General features: G+C 48.9%; 2 protein-coding genes across 6 annotated transcripts in view; one reads left to right on the forward strand and one right to left on the reverse strand.

Annotated features, from left to right (window-relative positions):
- AARS2 (alanyl-tRNA synthetase 2, mitochondrial) lies at positions 1–17,962 on the reverse strand. 2 transcript variants are annotated; one of them, XM_072856690.1, is made up of 22 exons: positions 17,619–17,962; positions 17,113–17,301; positions 16,286–16,431; positions 15,287–15,481; positions 14,606–14,750; positions 14,012–14,157; positions 13,597–13,705; positions 12,945–12,983; positions 12,088–12,199; positions 11,407–11,534; positions 10,521–10,671; positions 8,533–8,702; positions 7,420–7,533; positions 6,865–7,005; positions 6,093–6,230; positions 5,584–5,693; positions 4,344–4,452; positions 2,693–2,815; positions 2,176–2,286; positions 1,216–1,299; positions 966–1,076; positions 1–382 (listed from the first exon to the last, which is right to left on the reverse strand). In XM_072856690.1, exons 1-22 carry the CDS (start codon positions 17,844–17,846, stop codon positions 308–310), a joined length of 2,874 nt encoding a protein of 957 aa, XP_072712791.1. In that variant the 5' UTR covers positions 17,847–17,962; the 3' UTR covers positions 1–307. The 2 variants fall into 2 exon arrangements, with proteins under 2 accessions (XP_072712791.1, XP_072712790.1); XM_072856689.1 differs by having other exon boundaries at positions 1–572; positions 17,619–17,960.
- RNF8 (ring finger protein 8) overlaps positions 17,954–25,496 on the forward strand; it is a 14,070-nt gene continuing 6,527 nt past the window's right edge. For 2 of the 4 annotated variants that reach the window (XM_072856694.1, XM_072856693.1), the window contains exons 1-5: positions 17,954–18,224; positions 20,856–20,984; positions 22,516–23,256; positions 24,401–24,463; positions 25,326–25,415. In XM_072856694.1, the coding sequence (XP_072712795.1) occupies positions 18,135–18,224; positions 20,856–20,984; positions 22,516–23,256; positions 24,401–24,463; positions 25,326–25,415 (1,113 nt within the window). In that variant the 5' untranslated portion in view covers positions 17,954–18,134. Of the gene's footprint in view, positions 18,225–18,368; positions 20,097–20,446; positions 20,468–20,855; positions 20,985–22,515; positions 23,257–24,400; positions 24,464–25,325; positions 25,416–25,496 lie in introns of those variants that run through there. The other 2 variants (XM_072856695.1, XM_072856696.1) reach the window with 2 other exon arrangements.

Here is a 25,496-nt window from a genome sequence, read left to right on the forward strand (position 1 = left end):
TCAGAGGACCAAACACTCTCTACCATTTAATGGCTTTAGGATAACACTGTGCCATCTCCCCATGCTCTCATGGAGCCTCTTGGTGCTGGTCTTCTGGCAAGAACTGCACTGTTCCAGAAGAAGTAGGATCTGCTGCTGCAACTGGTGCTGTCTGAGGCTCAATCCCCGTATGTCCATGCTGAGAACAGGCAGCATCGTTCTGCCAGTGGGATCAGGAGCAGGGTCTCTGCTGATCCCTGATGGCCAGAAGCCAAATGCTCCAATGCAGTGATTGCAGCAATGTTCAGTGTGGGAGCTGCTAAACCTTTCAGATCAGCAGAGTGTAACACGTGCTCTGCATCAAGTGTCCACATAGCTTGCAGCTGGGCTGCATACAGCTGTCCTGCCACCAAAGCACCACAGTTATTTCAGAGTTTACTTTGAGCGAATTCCAGTGCAGTAGTCAGGGCTCCCTGCATGCCCTTGGCATTTCCACTGCCCTTAGCGACGACAGGAGAGCCTCCTGCCTTCCCTTCCATCTGTGTACAGACAGCCACGGCCCAGTCAGCAGCAGAGAACATGGGGAGGCAATTCTGGGGAAGGGACACAGAGCAAAGTAATTTGGACTGTGGGGCACTCTGCAGTCTGGAGGAAGAAAGGTAACAACATTCCCTCCTTACCCAGCCTGCGTCCTCACTAACCCAAGGCAGTCATGACTGGGAGGACCGCAAAGACTGAGCTTACATGTTAATGCTGTGTTCTGCCCCTGGGCAAACACGGCCTGGAGGATCCAGGGATATCTGTGCCCAGCAAAGACTGAAAGCATATCTGGTCCCAGTATGGTCATCTCAGGTCCTACCCCTGTGTGATTAACCACCAACACTGGGCAGAATCCCAGGAAAAGCCTCAACTGGGACCTGCTGAGCACTGGGTCCAGTCCCCCTTTGCAGGCAGGTTCCCCGTGTCTCTACTAGGGTTCTGCTTACCTTGGACACCTGACAGGCACAGAGCACCTCACCAGAAACCTGAGGGCTGAGCAGCAGGACTGATGTGCCAGGAGACTTGTCACACAGCTGGTTCACTACCTTCATTAGGATCTAGGACAGGCAGGGAGAAGAAGGGTCAGGCTACAGCAAAGGAAACTGGCATGCAGCAGAAAACGTGCCCAGCAGCTCCCTCTTACTGTATGCAGCACCTGAGGTACTGCTGGGCCAACAAGTAATGTGGATTACTCACAGAGAGGGAGTCAGCTGGGACGGTATCAATGATGACAGGCTGGTTGCAATGTTTTGCTAGTAGGCTTTGTGCCTTCTCTTCAGCCTGGAGGAGAAAACACACAGCACTTGAGGGGCTACAGGTGGCACAGGGTGGGCTGGATGGGGATATATGTATGCAACATATGTACGTAGGGAATGGAAGTGCTGCTCTGTGGGATAGAGGGGGGATGTACATTAGCAGAAATAAGACCAGCAGACTGAAATCTCTACATGAAGACCTGTACAACCCTCCTTCCTCAAAGGCAAGCAGAGATGAACCCCTTTCAAAAGTGGAATAGACAGTGACCCGATCAGTCCCCAGCCTCTCTCCTGGACCTATGCATCGCCACATGTCTCAGGCAGGCTCCTGTGGCAAGATGCTCCTACTTTAAGAAAAGAATAGCTCTTGCTGAGAACACTAAGTCACAAATAAGCATTTTCAAAGGGCTTTTAATGTAATCATGCAAATTAGAAAGACACAAACGCAGTGGGAAGCCAGAGCAATATCCATATGGCTGGGAGAAAGGCTCTGTCCTGCCACTGTCTTACTGCGTGACCTTGTAAAGCCCATTTTCAGGGCCATCTCATCTTCCCCACTTATAAACAGCAGTGACGCCTATCCACCTATTGGTGTTTGCCAGAAGTGCTGATATGGGGCTCTCCATCCTCACAGGCAGAGACACACGGGGATTCTGCAGGTGCCAAAAACCCAGTCACTCATTCACTGCATTTTAAATGATGGTCCTGGGTACCGCCAGCGAAATCAACCCAACAGAGGGCTTGTGTTGCACCACGTACGATTGTACGTGCTTTCTTCTGCCTTCTAATGGCACCCTAGTGACTGAGTGGCTGTGAAGTGTGACAGAGACACCAGGTCCACTGGTGTATGCCACACAGTGCTATCAGCAGGCTGCAAGTGAGTGTGCTGCTGCCACAGTACCTGCTGCATCTCCAGTTTCTTGATGGCCGTGTTGGCTGCTCGCTGTAGTGCTTTGAGGATGGTCTGTAGTTCTTTTCTTTGCCACTGGGGCATTGCAGTGCTAGCCACCACCTGCAAGACAATTTGCTGTGTAAGTACACTAAACTGTACCTAGAAATAAACTGCTAGCTCTCTGGGAGGTCAGGCTGGAGCCTGGCCTCTTCCCAGACCCTCCTATACCCCTATGTGATCAGGCCAGCCAGTCACTGGCGTGTAGCTTTCTCTTTTCAGCTGGGCATCTAAAGCCTGGGAACCCTTTTTCACTGTTTTACCCTCTCCACCACTGTCTTCTCTCACATTCCCTCTGGCAGCATGTGATCTGCAATGGAGGCACCTAGACACCGGTTGAAATCTTTGCGACCAAAGTGGCACCAGGAGGCAGCAACATGCCCTTGCTATTGACCATGGTAAGAAGTCATGTGCTTCAAGTGTATAGAGCCCACGCTGGGATCTTTCCGTACAGGAGTGTAATCCTTACTTTGGTCAACTGGCCCACTTCTTTGGACAGCTTCTGCATCTCAGGAATAGAAGTGCTCCTCTGCTTCATTCGTAGGGAGACAGAGTCCACTTCCATAGCCAAGCACTCGCCTGCTTCCCGGGCCTGGAGAGAAGGAGGGAGAGAAAACTTCAAATGCAGCAATAGAAAGAATGAATGGGGATGGAGAAAGCGGGGAGGCAGCAGGGCCATAACCACTGAAGTACTGCTCAGGATCCAGTGGGAAGACACCTACAGACAGAGGCTTTAAGAACGACTGTTCCCAAGAGACTCTGGCATAGAACGTTCCTCTCTAGATTTGCAACTAACACTAGATGGTCACACCCAGGGGACCAAGCTGTTGTACATTTATGTTTCCTCAGTATCTCACACCAAATCATCAGGATTTCAATGAGAAAAGCTTGGGAGCTCCGTTTACTTCTTAGTGCTCTTTTTTCACTGGCAAATGCAATCTTGAAACTAATGACTGAAGAAACAAAAGAAACACTAAAACTAAAGAAAACTCATTAGCTATTCAAGCACATTTCCTGAGGACCAGTTCAGCTGGTCTTGGTGCATTTCTTACTGCTTTCCCCAACACCAATGCTACCGTTAATAAAAGAGCTAATCCAAGCTTTTCTCACCAGTGAAAATCCTTATGGTTTGGAGCATTTCCTCTCTGACAGATTTCTGTGCCCATGATGGTCCTCTAGACTTTAGACCAGGACAGCAGAGAGTATATAAGAAAAGCTGTGGACAGTGAGGACTGCTCCGCCTAGCTAGGACACACATCCCTTGTTTCAAGTCACTCCCTCATGCCTGCAGTCTCCCTTGTCTGATTAACACATGCACACAGCTCCTCTCAGGGGCTCTCCAGGTCAGCACTTCCAGCAAAGCATGCAGATGTGCCCTGCAGCTTTTCATTCCTCTGCACCAAGAAAAGCCTTGCTAGGGACGCAGATGTACAGGGGACAGCCAGCCAAAAAGCAACAGATTTTCAGGGGGGGGCTTTGCCTTTAGTCTTCCCAGATCCACTGACAGTGAGTCACTCTACTCTGACTGCAGCCTTAAAGGAAGTGGGCAAGGTTGCAGGGCCCCTGACACTTCCAGATATTCAAAGGACAAAGCAATCTCAGGGACACAGTAATAGGTTGCTTACTTTTTATACAAACCCATCCAGACCAGAACCACAGTTTAGCAGGAAAAAGACAAAGAAAAGAAGCAAAAGGGCTGTAAGAATGAGGCCAGAGCCCTGTAACCATAAAACGCAAATCCAATTATGATAGGCAGGAGGTGAGCAGGAGGTAAATCCAAAGCACAAAGGATCACACCTTTAAATACTTACCTGGGGACTGAAATTTATAGTCTAGAGACTCCCTGATATTTTGTGCCAAGTTCTTATCTTGGAAAAGGGGGTCTGAGGGGGAAGAATGAAGGTCAAGGAGACAGGAGACTAGGATGGGGGGAGTGGAAGTAAATAGTGAGGTACAACAGCAGAGCTGGGTGCAGGCGTGAAGGAGGAAGCCAGATCAGGCATAGCAGGTAGCCTCCAGCCAAAGCAGGGGGAAGCTAATTGTCTAAGCAGGAGCTTACAAAGTTGTGTCCTTCGGGCATTGCCTTGACACAGCAGAAATCTCAGTTCCCCCTTTCTTACCTGTTTGGCTTGTCCCCCTGTCACTGCAATGACACGGCTAATCCCTTTAACAAGCTGACGCTCACTGACGATGGCCAGATCTTCCACAGCTCCCGTTTGTAGAAGGTGCCTACAAAGTCAGTAGGGAACAGGAAAGAAAACAAGCTGCTCTCTGGGAACAGAAATCAGGAAGCCTGCTTTCCTTTTAGACAAGTCTCAGGTCCAGCAGCCCCTCCCCAGTCCCAACAGCTTCAATCCTTTCCTGTCCCTAAAATCCTGATGGCACACTGTCAGGCAAGAGACAGCAGAGTTGAGGTTACTCCAGAGGAACCTCTGTGCTACCTGCCCAGCAGGCTGCTGTCAAATGGCACATAACAGCCAAGTTCTGCTTTGCTTTCCTCTCCTTTCCTTCAGCAGTGGGATGAATTGGGATTTTTCTCTTCTACTCAGCTGCTACTGAACCTTGTAGAAAGTAAGATTTTTCCTCCAACTACACCACTCTCTTGTCAGGCCAGCTCACCGACCGGCCAGTAGACTCCAGTCACAGGGTAGCTGTGCAGTCACAGGGCACTGACAACCTTCCCTTTCCTTCTTGGCTATTCAACACTGGATATGAAAACAACTACAGTGCCTCAGGTTCTCTTACAAGTAATAATTTCAGACAGCTTCACAAGAATTGATCATCTCTACTCCCATGCAGTTTCTTGTCCCACTACTCCCACATGAATGATCTCATGACTAGAAACTTGCTCATTTTCAGCTGTATCTGCTCAAAGGCCAATTTGTTCCTGGTTTTTGGGGGGTTTTTTTGTCAGCATTGTCCTAAGATTGATTAGCTCTTCTTCGACTCTCATTACTGCTAAAAGCAGAAGAGGGCAAAGATAATTAAAATAATCAGAGTGGTCTCAAGATCTCACAACGGTCTCAGAGTCTCCTGCTGGGTCCCTAGACCTCCTGCAACCCCAAAGCCAAAGCCCTGTTGTGACAGGCCACACACCCCCTTCCCACACTCTCCTGGCACCCTGTGGCTTCCAGGTTGGTTTCAGACTATGAAGCAAGGAAAAATGCTTTACATTTCACTACAGTTTTCTCACCCTGGGACTTCCAAAGCTTTGTAACTAGCCCACCCTGTCCTCATGAGATCTTTCTGGTGAGGAAACTTAGTTGCACAGGGACAGGCAGTGGAGCTTGCAAGAATGTCTCTACCTCAGCCACCAGTGCCCACAAACACACCTTCTGACTGCAAGTAAAAGTCACTTACGTCCCACAGCAGAGCTCCACAGAGGTCTGCATTGCAGCCTCAGAGTCACGGGTCAGCACGCTCTCCACAGGGACCCCAAGAGATACTATCCTCACTGGATCTGGATACCCCTGACAGAGGAGACAGGGATCAGCAGCTAACAACATGGTCCTTCAGGGGCACTTACAGACTAACTACATGGCTTCAGGTGTCTGCCTCATTTTTCCCCTATTCTAGAGTAGCCTCAGAGTCAGGGGCAGCACTGTTTCTCCCCCACAACCAGCCACCATGGGGAGAAAGAAACAATTGGCTGACACTACATGCTTTTGGTCCAAAGAAATGAGCAGAAAGCCTATGCATCACCAGCCTCTATGTTTTACAACACAGTGCTCCTGAGATCTCATTTCTGTCCTATTTTCCTTCCTGAGTTTTGGGAGTCACAAACCTGTTGTGCCAACATCTCTTGTGACCCAGATGATTCCTGCTGAAGGAAAAGGCTCATGAAGATGTGTGCTGCCATCCTGTCATACCTCATCCACTGCACGGAGTCCCTGAACTCTTCTTGCCAGCGTAAGGGGCACCTCAGCCATATGCACAACCTCATTTCGTTTGATCACATCCTGGACCACTTGCTCCACTTGCTGCAGCTGCTCCACAGTCACAGGGCCCTGAGAAAGTAAATCAGCTACCTCATGGAGAAGCCTCCTGAGAGGTACAGAACAAAGGAGGGAGAACTGTGGCAGGGCCCCCAGGCAACTCAGCCTGGGCACACCACTCTCCCCCTGTGTGTCATCGTCCCTACTTGTAAAAGGGAATTGTGTGCATCATGACCCTCCCGCCCCATCCTCCCATGAGGGACAAGGATTTTTGATCCAAGAGCATCAAACTCTTCAAGAGAGATGCTGCAATGAATGAGAGGTTACCAGGGCCAGTGCTCAGCCTGACCCAACAGCTTTCAGTTCCCACCTGGATGACCAGCACAGATATCAGATATGTGCCACAGCCAAGCTGGTGAATCTCTCAAAGACCCCTTTACACTACTCAGGTCAGACCCATGACCACTGGCCTTGCTAAGTCCTTTCCCTTCTGACCCCCATTCATCCCCTCAGCAAGCCCCACTCAGAGTCAGGTCAATGCAAAGCAGAGCCAGTCATGTTCAGAGGGCCAAGTTTCATTGCTCATATAAAACATGACCTGCTTCTGTAGGAGTGATTACAGTGAGAGGAGAAAAATCCCTGGAGAGAAGACCAATACCGGGATGTTGGTACTACTGAGAACAAGAAAACAGAAGTCCAGAGTCACCTTGGTATCAAAGTCAAAGCGCAGCTGCTCTGCTGTCACATGGGACCCTCGTTGCTCTGTGTTGTCACCCAGGACGTGGCGGAGTGCAAAGTTCAGCAGGTGGGTAGCGGTGTGGTTCGTCATGCAGGCCAGCCGCTGGGCCTGAAAGCATAGACAAGTTGGCAGGGAGTGCTGGTTCTCCAAAGCTTGGGGGAGCAGGGGATGGCATGAAAAGATAAGGGAAAGGCTGCATGTGAGGGGATGTGAGAAGATGGAGGGGAAAAACAACGGGTAGCACAGCTGTCAGATGAATTCATGTCACAGGGCAGATTTAACTTCTTTTCCCATGGGATCACTTCTGTAAAACAGCAAAGGGTAGGCTGGATACTTCTGGACAGACCAATAGCTCACAGAAGATTACAGAGTTATTTGTGAGGTCTCCTTCCCACTGCACATCACAATGAAGAGCAGTCTCAGGAATACAAGGGACAAGGCTCTGCTGTGCCCAGGTTACTCAGGACATCACAAGACTCTCAAGGCAAGGCTAGGAAAAGGTTAAGAGCAGTGAATTATCACCTCATCCACAAAGAGCTGCACTTGGTCCCCAGCACACAGGGTTTCCACAGCAGTGACCTCATGGATCACGTAACCACCGCAGAGACGAACTGATTCTACAGGGAAGAGTATGTCCTGAGCAAAGAGAGACAAAAAGATGAGTTAGGACACAGGGAACATCCAAAGACCCGTACTAGGTGCCTGTTTGATCCAACTAGGAAATATAACCCCCATTGATCCCTAAAAGACAGGGATGGGGTGGGAAAAGCAGGGACTAACTTACTGCCAATGTAACCAGAGTGCCTCAGGCCTTCCCTGCATCCAGCCGCTCACTGCACAACATGTTGAGGCTGTCAGCTTGCAGCGGAGGGGCAGCAACACCACCCATGCTGATGAATTTTCCTAAAAAGGATGCTTGTCCATGAGAAAATGGACAGCAGCTGCCAAGACACTTGTCTCAGGCATCCAACGTGCCATTTCTGCCTCACTGGGCTGGCAAGAGAAACTTGATCCCTGCTTCGGCTTGAGGAGAAGTGCTGAGCAAAGCACTATCACAGTCTGCAAGGCTAAAAAGGCAGCATCAGTGCTCAGGGGTGATTCTCAAGAGCTGGAACGTGGGAAGGAGAAAAATCTGCCCCTCATGTAACTTCCCAGGAGCGGGTGAAAGCTATCCCTCTGGCAAGATTGAAGATCATGCTGCAGAGGTGGAGGTCCTCCCTGATGCTTTTGGGAGGGATAAGAGTTTTTGCACTGGGTTTCAGGCTGGGCACTGCTTGCAGTCGTCCAGGACTGGCCAGAGACAAGTTACTCAGCTTGTGGGCTCTCTGATCGATTGCCTTCTCTCTGCATTGCAACCCCAGCTGGCAAGAGTGCAGCACATTAAAGAAGACTTTCCAGCATTCTCAAGCAAGAAGAAGTTGCAAAGGGCTGAGAAAGGCAACCAGAGCAGCAGGTCCACCTCTGTGAAGTTACTGCTACTTCTCCCTCACTCCACCAACCCCGAGGCAAAGCCAAGGGAACTGTCAAGAGTCAGGAGCTTGCAAATTAACACAGTAAAACAGCCCATCACTTGGGGAAGTCTGCCTGGCCTCAGTATCCATGGCGGCCTTGCGTTCAGGCACCAAAGGGTCTCACCTGCTGTCCTAAACGTATCATGTAGCCTCGGTCAGAGGCTTGCCCGCCCTGCTCTGCATAGAAGTTAGTCCTGTCCAAGATGACACCACAGCGTTGCCCTGCCCCAGCCTCCTTCTGGAGAGACTGATCTCTGTACAGCATCAGGATGGTGGCCTGGCATGGGCTGAACTCTGTCAGGGAGAAAAATATGGCAGCAATTAGTGCATACACCCTGTCAGATTGCAATATGAAAGGAGGGGTCACTTCCCCATGCCAACCCTGCCAACACCCAGTCTATGCTGAAAGCTGGCACTTTCCATTGCCTTGGTAGGAGAGGAACAGCTACTGGCAGAAAGGACAAAGGATCTGTTATTTGGAACCACGTCAACCCTCACTTACCTCGTGACAGACCTGCTGAGTAGCAGGTAACCAGGCCAGGATGCCCAATCTGGCTGCACATGAGCCCAATAGAGCAAGATGTGGCACATACATGTCTGCATCTTGCTACGCTGCATGCTTGGCCAGCCTGACTGCTTTCTATGAAGAGATGACTGGCTTGGTGGACAAGGGAAGACAGGGATGCCACCTTTCTTGATGTAGCAAGTTTCTGACATGCTCTCCTGTAGCCTCCTTGAAGCCAAACTTGGGTGACATGGACTGGGCAGGTGGACCATAAGGTGGGTGTATAACCAATTGCTCAACAGTTTAACGTTCAACTGATATTCAGTTACCAGTAGAGCTACTTGGTGGCTGATATTAGGGCCCAAACCATTTAACATCTTCATTAATGACTATCCATGACAAGATGGGATGTACCCATATCCTGCTTGTGTATGGCAATAGGTTTGTGGGGACTGGTTGATATATTGAAGAGCGGAGCTGCTTTTCAGAGGCATCTCAGCAGGCTACAGAAACGGACTGACAGAAATCTTGGGGTCCTCAGGAGCAAGCTGAACACAAGTCAGCAGGGTACCCTTGCAGCAAGGAAGACTGCCTGCCTGCTGGGCTGTATGAACACAAACATAGCCAGCAGGTCAAGGAAAGTGGTTATTCCCTCCTGTTTAGCATTTGTGAGACTACATGTAGAGTACAGGAAATTCTGGTGGTACGTAAGCAAAAAAACTTTTCACACTAAGTGTGATAAAGAACTGGAACAGGGCACAGACAGGCTGTGGGATCTCTGTCCTTAAAGGTACTGAAAACTTAAATGGACAAGGCTCTGAGCAACCTGATCTGACTGTGAAGCTGATGTTCCTTTGATCAAGGGATTGGATCAAGGGATCCAGAGATCCCCTCCAACCTCAATCATTCCATGATTCAGTGACTGAGGAGGTGGGACAGTGCTAGCCTGGAGATTCCAGCCAGCGTTGCTGCTGGGTTTTTTTCCCTCCATTATGCTCTTGCTGTAGTATATATAGTTTGAATTGCCTCACTTGATGCTTAATGTGGGTTGCCCCCAGCACACCGGGTAAGAGGGAGCTGGCTGTATACAGCTATCTCTAATTCTTTGTGACAGCCACACCACCTCTTACTCTCTGTGGTTTAGATTTATGCTTTCCCTAGAGCATCAGCAACCCCAGTTATCCTAAATGATAAAAAGCCTGCACTGGCATCTAGTGGTCTGCTGAAGAAACAGCAAGTGCACTGTTTTAAACCACCACCTAAAGTCCTTGCATAATTATTCTTCATTCTCCCTAGCACTCACACCCAGAAGCCTAATGGCTGGGGACAGACTTTTTCTAGCAGAAATCAACAGTCCCTGCTTCACCACTGCACAGTAATACCAACCCACAGTCACAGCCTTCCTGGGGACACACTAACAGCAATAAGAAAAGCACCTACTGTGGGATGAGGTACAGGGGCAGAGAAGATGCAGCAGCAAGGTGGACACGTTTGAACCACAAAGTACATGTTCTGCATGCATGAGGTTAGGCAGTAAAAGCAGCCTTGTAAGGGATTCCAGCGCCCTCAGACACAGCTCGCCTTCTAGGTGGGACCTGGCCACTTACCGTACTGCCCGTGCTGCCCAAGCGTGTAGGCATACTTCAGAGAATCATCAGTAGCAGGCACGTTGTTGCTCCGCAGCTGAGCCAGTGAGTGCACATCAAGGCGCGTGTTTGTGTCCTCCAGCTGTCCTGCCTGTGGGCCACCAGCCTTCCGCTACAGTGGAGCAAAGGCAGTTAGACTGGAGACACCTGGGGGCACTCAAACTGATAACTGGAGCTATAAGACTAGGAACAACTTCTTCCACCTTCCTGGAAAAGGCTTGTTTAGATCCAGGCTGATGGAGGCTACTGCTAAACCAACCCCATTCCGCCAAACCCCACGAGCACTCAATACCACCCTGTGCTAGCCTTGAGGCAGGCCACAAGCAACAGCTAACACAACCCTCCCAGCACAGCTCACTGTGTAGCTACGAAACTTCCAGGCCATTAAAGCTCAGGAGAGCAAGGCCTTGAACTGAATACTGCACAGGGTGGGCAGTGCGAGTCTTCCAGCACTACAGAGACTGAGGAGATTTTGTAAACTTCATAAATCACTTGCTGTTTGGGCGAAGCTGGCTCTGCTTTGTGTGAGGAGTTGGGCTACATGATTGACAGAGGACACTCCTAACCTATTAATTCTATGATAACCTCCACTCCAGCAACAGTCAGCATCATAAAACACTTGCACTGATCTGCAGAGAATCACCAGCCAGTACTTCTCAGTTCCACACCCACAAGCAAAGGCATTGTGACCCCACTGCTGTTTCAGATCCACTTCCCCTTCAGGGAAAGGGCACGTGGTCCTGTGGTGCATCCAAAGAGCCTCAGTAGTGAAAATAATTCTGCCTCCATGCTCACAGGAGAGAGGGAAGGCTCTGAATTATTCTGACAACGTGAGTCTCCATCCTACCTTTGCATCTTCCAGAGCAAGTTTGTTAAAAGCAGCTGAGTCCAAACTGATTCCCTTTTCTTCAAGCATCAAGTCAATCAGATCCAGAGGGAATCCCAAATTCCCATAGAGAGACCAGGCTACTTCAGCTGTAGGACAAAAGGAAGGACATGAACTCTGTGTGAACACAGAAAGCAAAGGCATCTCGAGATTTGCTTGGATGAGACCAATCTAGTGTGTGCCTTGGTAACTGGATTCACTTGTGTTGTGTGCAGCTGCACTGGTAATGGGGAAGGGAAGAGAAGCCATGCCAGTTTTCTTGTATGGGACTGAGTATTAATGATGCCCAGAAGCCCCATCCCTGCTAAAATTCAGTGCAGCATATCTAGACAGACAGCTGCTCTGGTTGGGTCCTGAGCTCCTCCTTTCAGCTGTGTCTTGTAAGGACCTAGTTAATTAGTCAATAAAGCAGCAAGGGAATGTTTCTAACTTTCCTGGTGCCTAGTTTATTGTGAGAACAAAGTACTAGAAAACAACTGCAATCTGAAGAAAGGAGCAACATCTAGCCCCTGGGCAGAGGAGCAGAAGTCACTGAAAACATGTGGGAGAGGCAGACATCCACCACAGTTTTGACTGGGAATGCTTGTGAGGGCCTGGATCAAACCATCTTTAAGTGCAGCTTGTCAGAGGAGGGAGACTCACCCGGGAAATTTGTGGAGGGCTCCATCTGCTGCACTGTCTTCTCAATGATGCGCCTCCCACGCTCGAGGGAGGACAGGAAAGCTGCCTCGTTCTCATTGATGATATCCATGATCTGCCCAAGGATCAGAAGAAGGGTTAGCCACAACACCTCAGGGAGTTCCCCAGCTCAGCTCTGCCCTGCTACCACTGGGCTCCCTGCTTCAGTCAGCTCAAAGCACATCAAGCAGGTGTCTAACAGGGGTGTCGTGTCTGCTTGAACCAGCCTTTTTGTTCTGTAAGTATCCATCACAACAGGGCTCCGATACAATACTAAACCGTGCCAAAGTCATTATGCCTCCTATCACCACTCCTGTCAAGGAAATATTGACCCTCCACCTGGGGAAGGCTGGAGGCTGACAAATGCTCCCTGTCAGACATTCATGTCTGTGACCCAATTAAAATTGTATGGGTGGAACAGCCAGAGAAATTCCTTGTCACAGTTGCTGTCAGCAGAAGCAAGCCAGGACTAGCCTTAAATCACCCATCCGCTTTGGACAAAAGGTACCCAGGCTAGGACAGGCTGTACTTGCACTCAACAAAAGAGCTACCCTAGCTTTTTTAGAACAACAGCTGCCTTGTGTACCAGGACAAGTAGTCCCTGGTAAAGATCTAGTAGAGCTCCCACAAGGAAATCTGCCGCAGATACTTCTCGTGTCCAGGATACAAACATGTTCCCAGCACATCTCAGCCCACCCATGAGAACATGGTTATGGAGGAGGCTATTCAAACTTCTCCAGCTAAGTCCCAAGGGAGGGCTGACTTCTGCCCCAGAGCAGTGGTTCACAAAGATAATGAGACAGGTTTTCTACATTGCTCACCTGGTCTGCATTCTTCGTCAGCTCTGGATAGGCATCTCCCTGTGGAATGAGCCTCAGTTAGTTATAATATCCTCAGCATCTTCCTCAAGGGATCTCACAGCATGCCACAAGCATTATAGAGGTTTCTCAGGCAGGTGAGTGTGAAGGGAGCCCCAGTGCACAGCCCCAGTGACAAAAGCACAGGGAAGAATGACACATGGACTTACAGCTGCCATCCCCTGGCTATCTCCCTGTGACCCGCCTCTCCTAGCCCCTGAACAGCATCTCTTGGCAAACACATCCGTTCACAATAGGAAGAAAGCATTGTCTTTTAGGATGCTGTAGTACTCACAGGGACCAATTTCAGATGGCTTTAACCAGATATGACAGCTTGGAGGCCATGGCCCTCGGCAAACAACAACGTGCACTTGCATACACTTGCACGCACACTTGTGCTGACTGTACCGCTGGTCACACTAGGCCCCCTCCCTCCCATCACAAATGATCAGGAGACAAGAGATTTTTACTGCTGTGAAGCATAGCACCAGATACACCCTCCTGGAGCTCCTTTGCATCCAAGATTGTCTCCTGACAGCACACAGGAAAGGGACGTGGGGCTGAATAGGACACGTGTGATACTTTCTTTCCCTCCAAGGCAGCAGTTTTTACTCACCAGCACTTCCACTACAGTAGGCACCAGAGAGGCCAGGAGCCCAGGTGGAGCGTGAAGGACTTCAGAGCAAAAGCGGACAGCCCTGCGCAGGATCCGACGCAGCACCAGTCTGAAAGCAGAGCCGGATTCCCCAGGCAGCCATGTGAGCATCCCTGCCCAGCTCCCACGTCCAGCACACCCCCAACACAGCTCCTCTGGCCTGATCTATCGACACAGGCCAGCTGCTCCCCACACTCTACACCCATCCAAGAATAAGCCTGCAGATCGGAACCTCTTCCAGGCTCTCACCTTCCTGCCTCCCCAAAGCTCATGCACTCCCTATCTTGGGCTCACTCCAGAACCTCGCCCTCTGGATGTCCATATTCCTTTCTAGACCTAACTCCCTCCACCCCATGCCATTTCCTTATGTCCTTACTCTGCTCCAGAGAGGCCTGGGTAGATGCCATCAGTGATGCACACACACAAGGTGCGCACGTGATCTGCCACCACACGGTAGGCCATATTCACACGCCCAACGTCAGCATCCCCGACCAGACCTTGGTATCTGGGCCCCCCGCAGCCCTAAAAGAGAAAGTAAGGAGATAGATCAGCAGAAATTAATGACTGCAGAAGGAAAAGTTTCAATGCAAGAGGCAGCCAGCTACACTTGACATTATGCTTCTCAACCACCTCTGAACCTTGTGCATCTAAGATGTACTCATTAAATCCTTCCAGAGCATTATATACCACGACTTCTGTACCTAAGACAGGTCAGCCAATGCCCTGGCACTGAGGAATTCAAGAAACTTTGCAAGAAAAACGGATCAGCAGTGCTGATAACCCAGCAGACTTCCAACCTGGAATTCTTGACAGTTTCCCTAGAATGCTGCTCTGGACCTGGCTGGACATACCTCCTGTCTCAAAATACTGCACAGTAACGTGTAGAGAAGGCTGTACTATGGTACCAGGCAAGCAGTCTGCATTCAAGGAGCTTTTGCTTAGCTGTGACTCTGAGCAGAAGCACCATCACCTTGTGAATGGCATCCAAGATGGGAGTGAAGAGATCTGTGTCGTAGTTGGAGCGTTTGTTCTGCAGAACTGTCACCAGCCTTTCCAGGCCCATTCCTGTATCCACATGGTGCTGCGGCAAGGGAAGCAGATTCCCCTCTACCTCTCTGTCAGCCGGCCAGGAAAAATAAAAGGCAAAAGAGAAGCAAGGGTCAGTTCAGGGCCAAAGAAAAGGAGCAGGTGAGTCAAAGAGAATGGGAGAGTGACAGGGGATGGAAACAGCAGGCTACCCAACAAAAGGAAGCTCAGGGACAAGACTAACAGCAGCCTGCCTCAGCACTGTCAGGTAGCCAGGATCTGACCATCAGATAGTCAGGATAGACTGTAACGTATAGAAAAAGGCCTTCCCTGAACAGGGGCCCAAGGCCTTCTCCTCCTTCTGCAGGTTTCTCCGGGCCACTGCAGACCTCAAGAGACCTCTGGGATGCAGCAGTGAGGGAGAATAGGCAGCAGAGGCTGAAGGAGGACAAGACAAATAAAGCAAAGGGGACCAAGAGCCACACTGGACACATCTCCACAGCTTCCCTCTTGCTCCTGTACTGCCACCTCCTGCAAAGCAGTGAGATGTCTGAGAATATATATGTATGATTTTGGAGTCAGACAAGGGGGAAAGGCTCTGGAGTTCAGACCAGATGCCTGGTACCTGCTATACTGCATGAAGACCAGGTTCCAGATCTCCACTACATCGGGGCTGCCCTGGTTCACCAGTGCTGCAGCATTTCTGCCACCACCCACATGGTCATAGTGGATCTCTGTACAAGGACCGCAGGGACCTGTGTCCCCCATCTCCCAGAAGTTGTCCTTCAATGGAAAAGGAAGCACGTGACTGGCAGGCACCCTGGAAAGGCAAACAGAGATGGCAGTGCTGGGAAAGCAGAACTGACAGAAAGCACATAGTAGCCCAGATCACAGAGAAAGATGGAAGGGAGGAATCCTTTCCGACTACTACAAACTCAATAACCAAACACATTAGGATTCCTTTGCTTCTGTTCACACAGAATTACTCTCCTTAGCAGGAACAAGCTGGACCAAACCAGACAGGACCCTACTCACTGCATAGAATGGCTGGCAAACTCAGTATGGCTCCTGCTGACGGAGACAGGCTCTCCACTGGGTCTGTGGAGCTGCCTTCCTCCCTGGAGGGAATTCCAGTGGAGCTAAGACCTGATCACAATGGACAAGGCTGAACACCAACAGTGGCACAGAGCTGGCTGCCTTGGGTCCAAAGCCTACATACAGCCTCTGGAACGAGTTCCCAAAGCACAGCAGTGCTCTCTGCAATGGCTTCATCCTCACACTGAAGCAGCCATTGCTAGCTTTCAGAGGAGAATGTACTCTCTGTAGCTCACGATGGAGAGGAAGCAAAGGATCAGAGATCCTTTACACACTTCATCCAGGCCAGACAGTTTTAGGTACACAGCCCCTCAGACTGATAACATCTGAGAAACAGCTTAAAGGTCAAGTGCCCCAGAGCACTCAGGGCCCAGATGACTTTTAACAGCCCAAACCAGAAAAAAAATGAGTTTAAAACAAAAATTTTGGCCCCTACATCTGATTCCCATCAACTAAAGAGCAAATGGGAGACTATGGAGACTGAAATGTCAGCACCTGCTGCTCAGAACCTCTTCTCTAACACACTTACCCCAGGCGGAGCCATACGTCCCTGCACTCCTCATCTGTGCTCAGCCCCAACGAGGAATCTCCGCCAAAATAAGTGACGTAGAGACGATCTCTGGGGATCTCGTAGACTTCTGTCAAGAGCTCCCAGGCCATGCTACATGCCTCCTCCTGAGCAGGCAGAGAACATAAATAAAGCACAGTAATCCAGCATGCATAGCGATGCAGGAAGGCTCTTTAGAATGGGAGTCAAACACCAAAGAAGTTAATTTCTGCTGCTCTCTCCCTTTCCAATTTTAAGGCGTATTGCAAAGAGCAGGATGAGGGTCAGGTGAGTGAGACAGCTCACTGTTGCCTGGGGAAAACTGACATTCCTAAATTGTTGGGAGACCTTCAGGATCACAGCGTGATCTACACCCACGTGCTTACCAGCAGAGTTACACAGATTACTTGCTTTCCAAGGAAAAAAACGTATTCACTAGCAAAACAACTAGCATCTTTTATCCTTCTTCCCTTTTCAAACTTTCTAGTGACAAGCACCAAACGAACTGGAAACCTCTTTTCACCATATTAAACAGTCAACACTGGCATTCATACAGAGGACTTTGATTTGTAAGTGTTGTTCACAGCTTTGAAAGGCAAGCGCTCTGAGAGTCTGCAGGGCACATTTAGTGATTCAGCACACCAGCTGACTACCTCTGCTCCAGGCTGCAGATCTCCCAAGAAGCAATTTGGAGCTTACCAAAATGCCTCCTGCAGACAGTCCTACGGCACTACGGCACAGAACTACAGCACTGCTCTGCAAGAAAGGCTGCATTTCCCCCTGGAGAGGGTTCGCTCCTATGGCCTCACCTTAAAGTAATCCCCAAAGGACCAGTTCCCCAGCATCTCGAAGAACGTGTGATGGTAAGTATCTCGGCCCACATCCTCCAAGTCGTTGTGCTTCCCTCCCGCACGCACACACTTCTGGCTGTTCACCACCCGCCGGTGCTGTGCCAGCTCGCTCCGAGGGTGCACCGTGCCCAGGAAAACGGGCTTGAACTAGGAGCCAAAGCAGAGAGACATCCGCTATTGCTAGATGCCACCCGGCGCTGGGGGCTCTGCCCGGGGCTCCCGAAACAAGGACGCGGAGCAATGAGAGGCGACCGGGAGGGCAGCGGCGCGGCAAGCCCACGCAGGAGCCCCTCCCACCGCAGGAGACCTCCGTGAAAGGGGTCACCCAGGGACGGGCCGCGCTCCTCCGAGGACGCGGAGGCCCCGGGAAGGCGGTGGAGGGAGGGCACCCGCAGGGGCGGGCCGCAGGCGGGGGAGAGCCGGAGCCCCGGGCCGGACGCAGGCCGCGGAGGCGGGGACAGCACCTGGTTCATGCCCGCGTTGACGAAGAGCAGGCGCGGGTCGCCGCGGGGCCGCACCGGGGCCGAGGGCAGGCGGCGGTGGCCGTGGCGCTCCTGGAAGAAGCGGAGGAAAGCGGCGCGGACCTGCCCCGCCGGCGGGCAGCCGGCAGCCCCGCGGCGGGGGCTGCAGCGCCAGCGCCACGGCACCGCCAGCAGCAGCAGCCGCCGCCGCAGCCGGCCAGCCGCCGCCATAGCGGCCGAGGGCGGAAAGCGTCGCGGCGGCTTCTGGAAGGGGCGGGGAGGAGGGCAGGGGCAGCGGCGGCGGGAGGGGCCGGCGGGACACGGACATCGGTGCTGCTTGCTGAGAGGACGACCGCAACCGCCCTCGCCACCTCCTCGAGCGCATGCGCAGCCTCTTCTCGCGCTCCGGGTTCGACTAGCCAGGCTGCTGGGCGGTGCGCGGCCCCGACGCCGTCTCTCGCCTCGCGAGAGCGCTGCTGCCGCCGCGATTGCTCCTGCCTGTCGCGGCGGGCGGGCGCCATGGCGGCGCGCGGGGCTTCGTGCCTGGCCTGGTGCCTCCGCCGGGTTGGGGCCAGCGGCGACTGGCTCCTGCTGGAGGCCGGCACCCAGGTGAGCCGCGCCGGGACGGGATGGGCTGGGCTCCCCGCGGGCTCCGGCCCCTCGAGGGGGCGGCCGAGGCACGGCCATCGGTGCCGCCCGGGGCGGGGGGGCGTTACCGACATCGCGGCCTGCTCCTCCCCGGGCCCGCGCGGGGCAGGGGCGAGCGGCCCTCGGTGCGCTTTGTTCCGGAGCCTCGTTCTTCCTTAACGCGCTTCCTAGGAGAGAAGAGCCCCGCCCCGTCCCGGTTAACGAGCAGCGGCTGTTAGTCGCGGTTCGGAGGAGCCGGCCGCTCGCCCCGGTGCACGCCCGGCCTCCCCGACGGGCGGCTCAGTGGGGCGCTGCCCGGCGCTCCCTCCCGCAGGCACAGAGGCGGGGAGCAGCGGCCGGTGGCGGGCGAGGGAGCGGAGAGCGGGCGTGAGAGAGAGCAGGCCTTGGAGTCCGATTTGCCAAGGCTTCGGTTGTTAATCTTTTGTAACATGGCCTCGCGTTTGACTAGGAGTTGTTGGTGTGACAGTCAGCTAAGTGGGGGGCAGGGACATCCTTAGCCTAATTAACAAGGTGATGCTTTGGCGAGGTTAACTACATAACGTCTTTGAGCTTTGTGGCGTAAGTTATTCAGGTGTAAACGAGGTTTTAAATCTGTTCCAGTTATGTTTCGGTATGGTACAGGAATAACCCTTTTTCCGTGATCGTGTTTTTTAATTGAAAAGCCCAAATGACTCCTTGTACTCTTTCCCTTAAACCCCGTGGGCAAACGTGCGCGTTGAGGATGGGATGCTGTGAGAGGATTGCCGTCGTAGTGGTCGAAATCAGGTGGTTAGGTGTTGCGGGTTCGTGCTGTACCTTATTCCTTTGTGCTTACGCATTGCAAAAGGTACCCCTCTTAACTAATCTTTCAGTGCTAAGCAACTCTTCAAGCAGACATATAGTTTTGTTGCTCTCCCATCACGGATTTGAAGCCGGGAGGTGTGTAAGTATGCTCAGTGAAGGACTTGAGTTAATACATCTGCAAAACGTGCAGCCAGGGCTCTGCTAATTGTGCAGAGAATCTCGTTCAAGGTGTTATTGCTCTGACTGTCTGCACAGCGCTACATTCCTTGTCACAGGCAACAGGGGGACTGATGGCATCCTGGTACTGCAGGCTTGCCAGGTCACACGCTGGTGCGTTAGGACAAACTGCTTTCAGTGGGGATTTAAATGTCAGTGCCAAACTGCACTGCTGAGGCGTGGGGATATGCTGTGCTCTGCCAGTACTGCTGTGGGCAGCAGCGAACTCCAGCAGGTGAGTGGTAATGTCTCAGCCCCCCGCCGCAGTTTGCTCAAGGAGCTTGATCAAGGGGAAGTTTTGTGACTGGTCCTACTTGGTCTAGCTTGTCTTAGTGCGTGGGGCCACACAGATGTGTGTGACCAGGCACTAAGAATTGTTCACATGGGTTAGGCATTTCTGTTGCAAGTGCAGGGACAGGTGCAAAGCTGAGTTTATAACTGAATCTGCCTGAGTGTTTGTACTTCTTACATGTGCAATCCATGTTGACAAAACACTAATATGTCTGAAGCATTTAAGAGGTAGGGGTTAAACGTGGTTAAGTTTGCTTTCATGGTCTTAGTTTGCTTCCTTGCATTTAGTTATGACATGGGAGTCAGAGTTCTTGCTTTCAACGCGAGGTGAGACCTGCTCAGGTAACGTGTAGTGAATAAATTTTTGTTGACTGCAGCGTCTTGCCATCTTGTAGGAATTGGAAGATGTGATGCAAATGAGTTGGGATTGCAGGAGAAAAGAAGGGCAGCCTTTGTCTAAGGCTACATTGGATCCATGCAGTTGTCTAATGATGTGATGAGCTGACTGAAAACTTGTGCAACGCACAGATGAATAAGAAAAGTGTATGTGATTATCAGATCTTGCAAAGGAGGCAGCGGAGGGAGGGAGAGCAGAGCTGTGCTTTAAATGGCAGCCTGCAGTTAGATCAGATTTAATAAGATACTTTGAAACAGTACGATTAAATTATGCCCCTTCTTCCAAAGATGCTATTAGAGTCTAATCAGATTATTTAGATCACTTTCACTACTGGTTATGAACTGCATGTAGCTTAGTTTCTGAGCCTTAAGATTGATGATGTGATTTACAAAAGTATTGTGCATTTAGGGCACGGTTACATGTGCATTTTTTTTTAATGGCAATTTTCTGGGCTATTTTTTCCTGCATCTTTCCTGTTTACAGACAGTTGAACAGATGCAACTAGCAAAAGAAGAAGGTAAGAAGTAATCTTGAGACCCACAAACAATTGTACTGGTTTGAAGAAATGGTCTTTAGTTAGGTAATGAATAAGGTGGGACATAGATGGATTGAGAGCAGCTTTGCTGCTGATGAAGATTTCCGTGAAACCAAGGCTGTAACCTGCCTTAGAGCAATCAAATTTTCCTCAGTGGGAGAGAAAGACAATACTTCAAAGTTTGTAGGTTTCCATTTTCTATCTACTTTTGAATTTAAATGCAAAAAACCCCCCTATATTATCTTGAACTCTTTGGAAATAGCTATAAATGTTAATCTAGATAGATTTCTTCTGTACTTGAATTGAAACCATATAAACTGAATTTACGGTGTTGTTGCTGATTGCAGTTACTAAACTACTTTATTTTTAGGTAACTATAGGCCGAGGATTAGATCTCACGTACCAGCTGGTGTCAAAAACCTGTCCCTTGATGATCTCTCGTAAGCACTGTGTTTTCCAGCAAAATGCAGAAGGGCAGTGGACTGTCAAGGATAACAAGGTACAGAGACTGATTAAAGACCCTGTACTCTCAGATTCACTGAAGAGAATGCCCTGTTTGGGCTCAAACAACGCATGGGCTATGATATAATATGAGTGTGATAGAAGGTCCATGGGAACGTCTTGTCTGTTGTACACTTCCAGCAGGAAGCTTCAGTCTGCTGCAATTGGGATGCAAATCGTATTGCTTTATGTAGATTTGTCTCTTGGTTTAGCATTTTTCAGACAAGGGTAGTCTTGCCAAGGGCACCTTGCAGTCTGTGAACCTGTTTTGTGTTACTCTGTAAAAAAAAAAAAAAATCCTCTGAATTTTGGCAGCATTCAAAAGGATAATGTTCCTGTACTGCTAATGAAAGGATAAACTGATACTCCTTATTGTAGTGACACAATTGCTTTAATTGTAATCAACTACAACAATAATCTATTGTTAGAAAAGCCATGCTTCATGTTATGTTCAAACGAGTTTCTTCTGAAAGTTGTCTCAGCTGATTAGAATAAAGTGTTGGCATCAGAGTCCTCAGCTACGTCTCACTTTGACTTCAGTAATCTGGTTTTCATATCATGATCTCTCCACTTTCTCATTTAGGCCGAAAACTAAAATCAGTAACTTGCTTTAAAACAGCACTGGTAGAACAAAAATGTTCAATGTGTCGTGCAGATTTGAAGGATGTTTGGGTCAACAGCAGATGAGTCGGAAGGAATGGAGGGGCTACTATTAAAATTACATTGCTCTTAAACAAAACTCTGTTGCAGTACTTGTATAAACTTGAAAACGTGCAGTTTTTGCATGATTGGAAACATCTATGGTGGATTAGCTACTAACACTTCCTCTGTGTTATCACTGCTACCATTTTGTCAAGTCGTTTTATTGAATCTCTTTGAGATATGTCAGTTGTTAATGATTCTGCAGTTCATCTTGAGCACAGATTAGTTTTGCTGTTTTTCAAAACTATTCCTTGAGCTAGTGTCTAATTTAAAAAACCCTTTTTCTGCTTTGAACATTATCTCTAGAAGAACATTTTCCTTCTTGTTTATATTCTCCCTGTATGTATGGATAGCTGTCTTTTTTTTTTCTTTAAGCAGTATAAGCTATGCTCCTTTTTATTTTCTAGTTTCTTCTTGAATTTCAGGTGACATTAATTGTCAGGAATAATTACCGCAATATTCTATGTTCTTGACAATGATCTATTGCAGAGTCTTGTCTTTTTATTGGTTAGTTCTTATTTCTGAAGCTTTTGGGCAGTTTTTTCCCCTTAGAGTTCATTCTTTTCCTTCTGCACAAGCACATATATTAATGTTGTTCTTAGTGCTTGTACACAAAATCTGTAGTGCAGGAATAATGCACGGTAAATAATATAATGCAGTAACTGTAATAAATAGGACACTAAGCCAATAAATTGGGTATTTAAAGAGGTGGTTTGCTTCTGATTGCAACACTGAAGAGGTTGGATATGTTTACAGTTGCCAGAAATAACTTGCAGAGGACTCTGTAACTGCATATTAAATTTTGCTGATTCTCTGTTCATTTTTAGAGTCTAAATGGAGTCTGGCTTAACAAACAGCGCCTGGATCCCTCAAAAGCCTATCCTATTGCTGAAGGAGACCGAATCCAGTTGGGAGTGCCTTTGGAAAACAAAGAGACTGCTGAATATGAGTATGAAGTAATTAAAGACGAATGGGAGAAAATCAGACCCTTTTTAGCCCAAAGGAGTGACCTGGGGAAAGCTAAGAGTTCGAGAACTAAACGTAAATTTAGTTTGGAGGAATTGGAGACATCTGGATCAGAAGGTCCTTCAAACTCCAGATCCAAAAGAGACAGAGTGTCCTGTGGCAGCGAACCTCTGGGTAAATCATGGGGAAGGGTAGAAGAGGCCAAACGGTTAACAGAGAAAATGGATGTCAAGCTGCCTTCTCCTGGACCAAGTGAGAAGGATAGTGGTCCAGTGCATCGTAGCCCTGTGCACTCTGAGAAAGCTGTGTCTGTCCCCTGTAAGGACCAGGAAGGCTCTGGTCTTGCGCAGTCATGGACTGGCTTGGAAATGGTGAGGAAAACTCTAGTAGATATAATGAAGTTAAAGGTCAAAGTGCAGGAGAAGCAGACAGCAGTTCTGAACGTGAAGCAGAAGCGCAGGAAGTGTGCTCAGAAGGAAATCCTGGCAATGGAGCAGGAGCTGCGGGAGTTGCAGGATCAGCTGTGCACGGAACAAGAGCATCATCAGCAGCAGGTGGAAGAGCTGGAGAGAACATTCTCTAAAGAGCAGCAGAAGCTAGAGGTATAATGGTGGTAATCTTTTTGGCCTGTGTCTTTTCATTTTTTATGGAATGCCTAATGTAAGACATTGATCCAAAATAAGATCTTGAATCATACAGTAAAACAAATAATGTTTGTGTGAATTACTCCTGTTAAAATTGTCATGGAAGTATTTCAGTTCCAGGCATGTGTACCAAAAGAAAGTGCAGAGACAGAAGGGATTGGGCTGCATGGGGAATTAGGAAAAAGGTGCAAAATAATTTTTTTTTTTTTTTTTTACAAAGAGGTTAATTACAGCAAGATAGTAAAGCATTTCAGTTAGTAAAAAAAAAAAGCATGTTTTTAAATAAAGAATCAAAAGTCTCTGCCTGATTTCCTGTGGTTACAGAGAGGACAAGTTGAAAAGTATTCACCTTAAGTGTGAATTTCTCTCAGTATATGGCTGAATTAATGGCCAGTTTGCATGGCAAATCCATTCCCTTTCCAAGCAAGTGAATTATTGTATGCCTTAATCCCTGGAGGCAGATTTTTTTTTCATACTTTCAAAAAACCCTTTCTTGCAATCTAAGCGTCTTCAAGCAGTATGTGTATGTTGGTAAGTAGCTTTTTTAGATAACAAATTGAAGTCTTTCTATTTTAGTTTGCTCAAAATCTGGTTTAAAGGAAGTAAGAATTCATCTTGGAGTGAGTTTCATAATTTGTCAGTTACTTCCTTTAAAGTCTGCTGCTAAAGGCAAGATACCTGTATCAGAAGTACAGAAAGTCTGGAGTTGTGTGCTTAGGCACAGTGGGAAGTTCAGCTGGAGCTGTAGGTGTGTCTGACCTCTTTGAACGTGCTCAAAGAGAGAGTTGCAGCTTTTTCTCATGTTTAAGCTGTTGCTGACCTCTTTGCTTCTATGAACATACCGATGCCTTTAGAGCTAGAATAATGTGGAGGTGTTCCAAGTATGTAACTGTAAATGATATATCCGTTTTAACTCTTCACAGTAAATGATAGCTCTGATTTCTGTTGTACACTTGTAACGCTAGAGTGGGACATATCAGGGTTTGCTGAAAACCAGCATTCTTTCTTTAAGCATGTCCTCTAAAGAGAGTGTGCCACGTAGTCATTTTCTGTCTCTTGCTTTCTTCAAGTCTTTTTCTTCCCCCCCCTCCCCCCCCCCCAGGGAGTAAAGTGGCAACGTGGGGAAGAGAATCTGAAGGAGCAGCTGGCCCAGGTCCTGCAAGAGGCAAGTAGTTATGAGTCTAAGTTTGGTCTAACTGTGTAACTCAGATATTTAAATCTTTCTGACTGCTGTGGCCTCTTGGTGCAGATTGGATGATCTTCATCTACAGACCAAATTTCTGTCAGAAAGTGGCAGACCTCACTTTGTGGGAGTTGCTGTTTGCCAGCAAATATTGTGAGAATATGCACTCAGATTGAAAGCATTAAGTAGCTGCAATTTTTTTTTTTTTTAATTTGAATTTTGTCCTTGGGCTGGTGGGCTTTTTTGTGAGGTCTGTCTGCTGGGTATCTGTTTTGGGGAAGTTGTTCTGGCAATTTTAACCAGATGAAAAAAATTCACTCTTGGTTAGGAATGTTTTTGAAAGACATTGCCACACACTTAGGTTTCGTAGGCTTTTTCCAAAAGGCCTTTCCTTTTGGAAAGCTAATCTGAAAACAGCTTCAGGTAACCCTGCATACAGGACAGGTTTTTGTGATCCTTACATGTCAAATGCAAACAGCTTCAGGTAACCCTGCATACAGGACAGGTTTTTGTGGTCCTTACATGTCAAATGCCCCTTCATACTCAAATGTCTCAGATGCACTCAAAATGGTGACCGTAAAACCTAGCTGAAATGGAATAGTAACCTGGGGGAGGGAATGAGAAGTGCCATGACACTGAGAAGGTCATAAATAACTGGCACTACATTCCAATTTTAAGTTAAGGCTAAACTGTCTTAACACCCCAGCTCATATAGACATGTGTTGCTCTTTTAGGAGGAGATTAGGAGAAATGAGTATGCTGAACCGCATGATTATGGCTATGTATATTTAATAGGATAGCTTATAATGGCACTGTTATAATTTCCGGGATGGTATTGTTACAGCATCATGCTTTGATGGAAGAACTGAGCCGTAGTAAAAAAGATTTTGAGGAGATAATTCGAGCCAAGAATAAAGAACTGGAAGAAACCAAGGTAAGGAATAACTGAATTCTCAGTTTTATTCATAAGTGAAACATGATACGCTGCAGCAGAGGAAATGGTTTATTTAACATT

This window comes from Ciconia boyciana, chromosome 3 (assembly GCF_034638445.1).
Source record: "Ciconia boyciana chromosome 3, ASM3463844v1, whole genome shotgun sequence".
NCBI lineage: Eukaryota > Metazoa > Chordata > Aves > Ciconiiformes > Ciconiidae > Ciconia > Ciconia boyciana.

What these genes read in the sequence shown, in the direction of transcription:
- AARS2 (XM_072856689.1), bottom strand. Translation starts at nt 17,846, where the DNA reads ATGGCGGCGGCTGGCCGGCTGCGGCGGCGGCTGCTGCTGCTGGCGGTG. An exon ending in GCCCTCCACAAATTTCCCGG is followed by an intron (nt 11,535 to 12,087) that starts GTGAGTCTCCCT and finishes TTTGTCCTACAG; the next exon opens with CTGAAGTAGCCTGGTCTCTC. An exon ending in GACTCCGTGCAGTGGATGAG is followed by an intron (nt 5,694 to 6,092) that starts GTATGACAGGAT and finishes CTCCTCTGTCAG; the next exon opens with GGGTATCCAGATCCAGTGAG.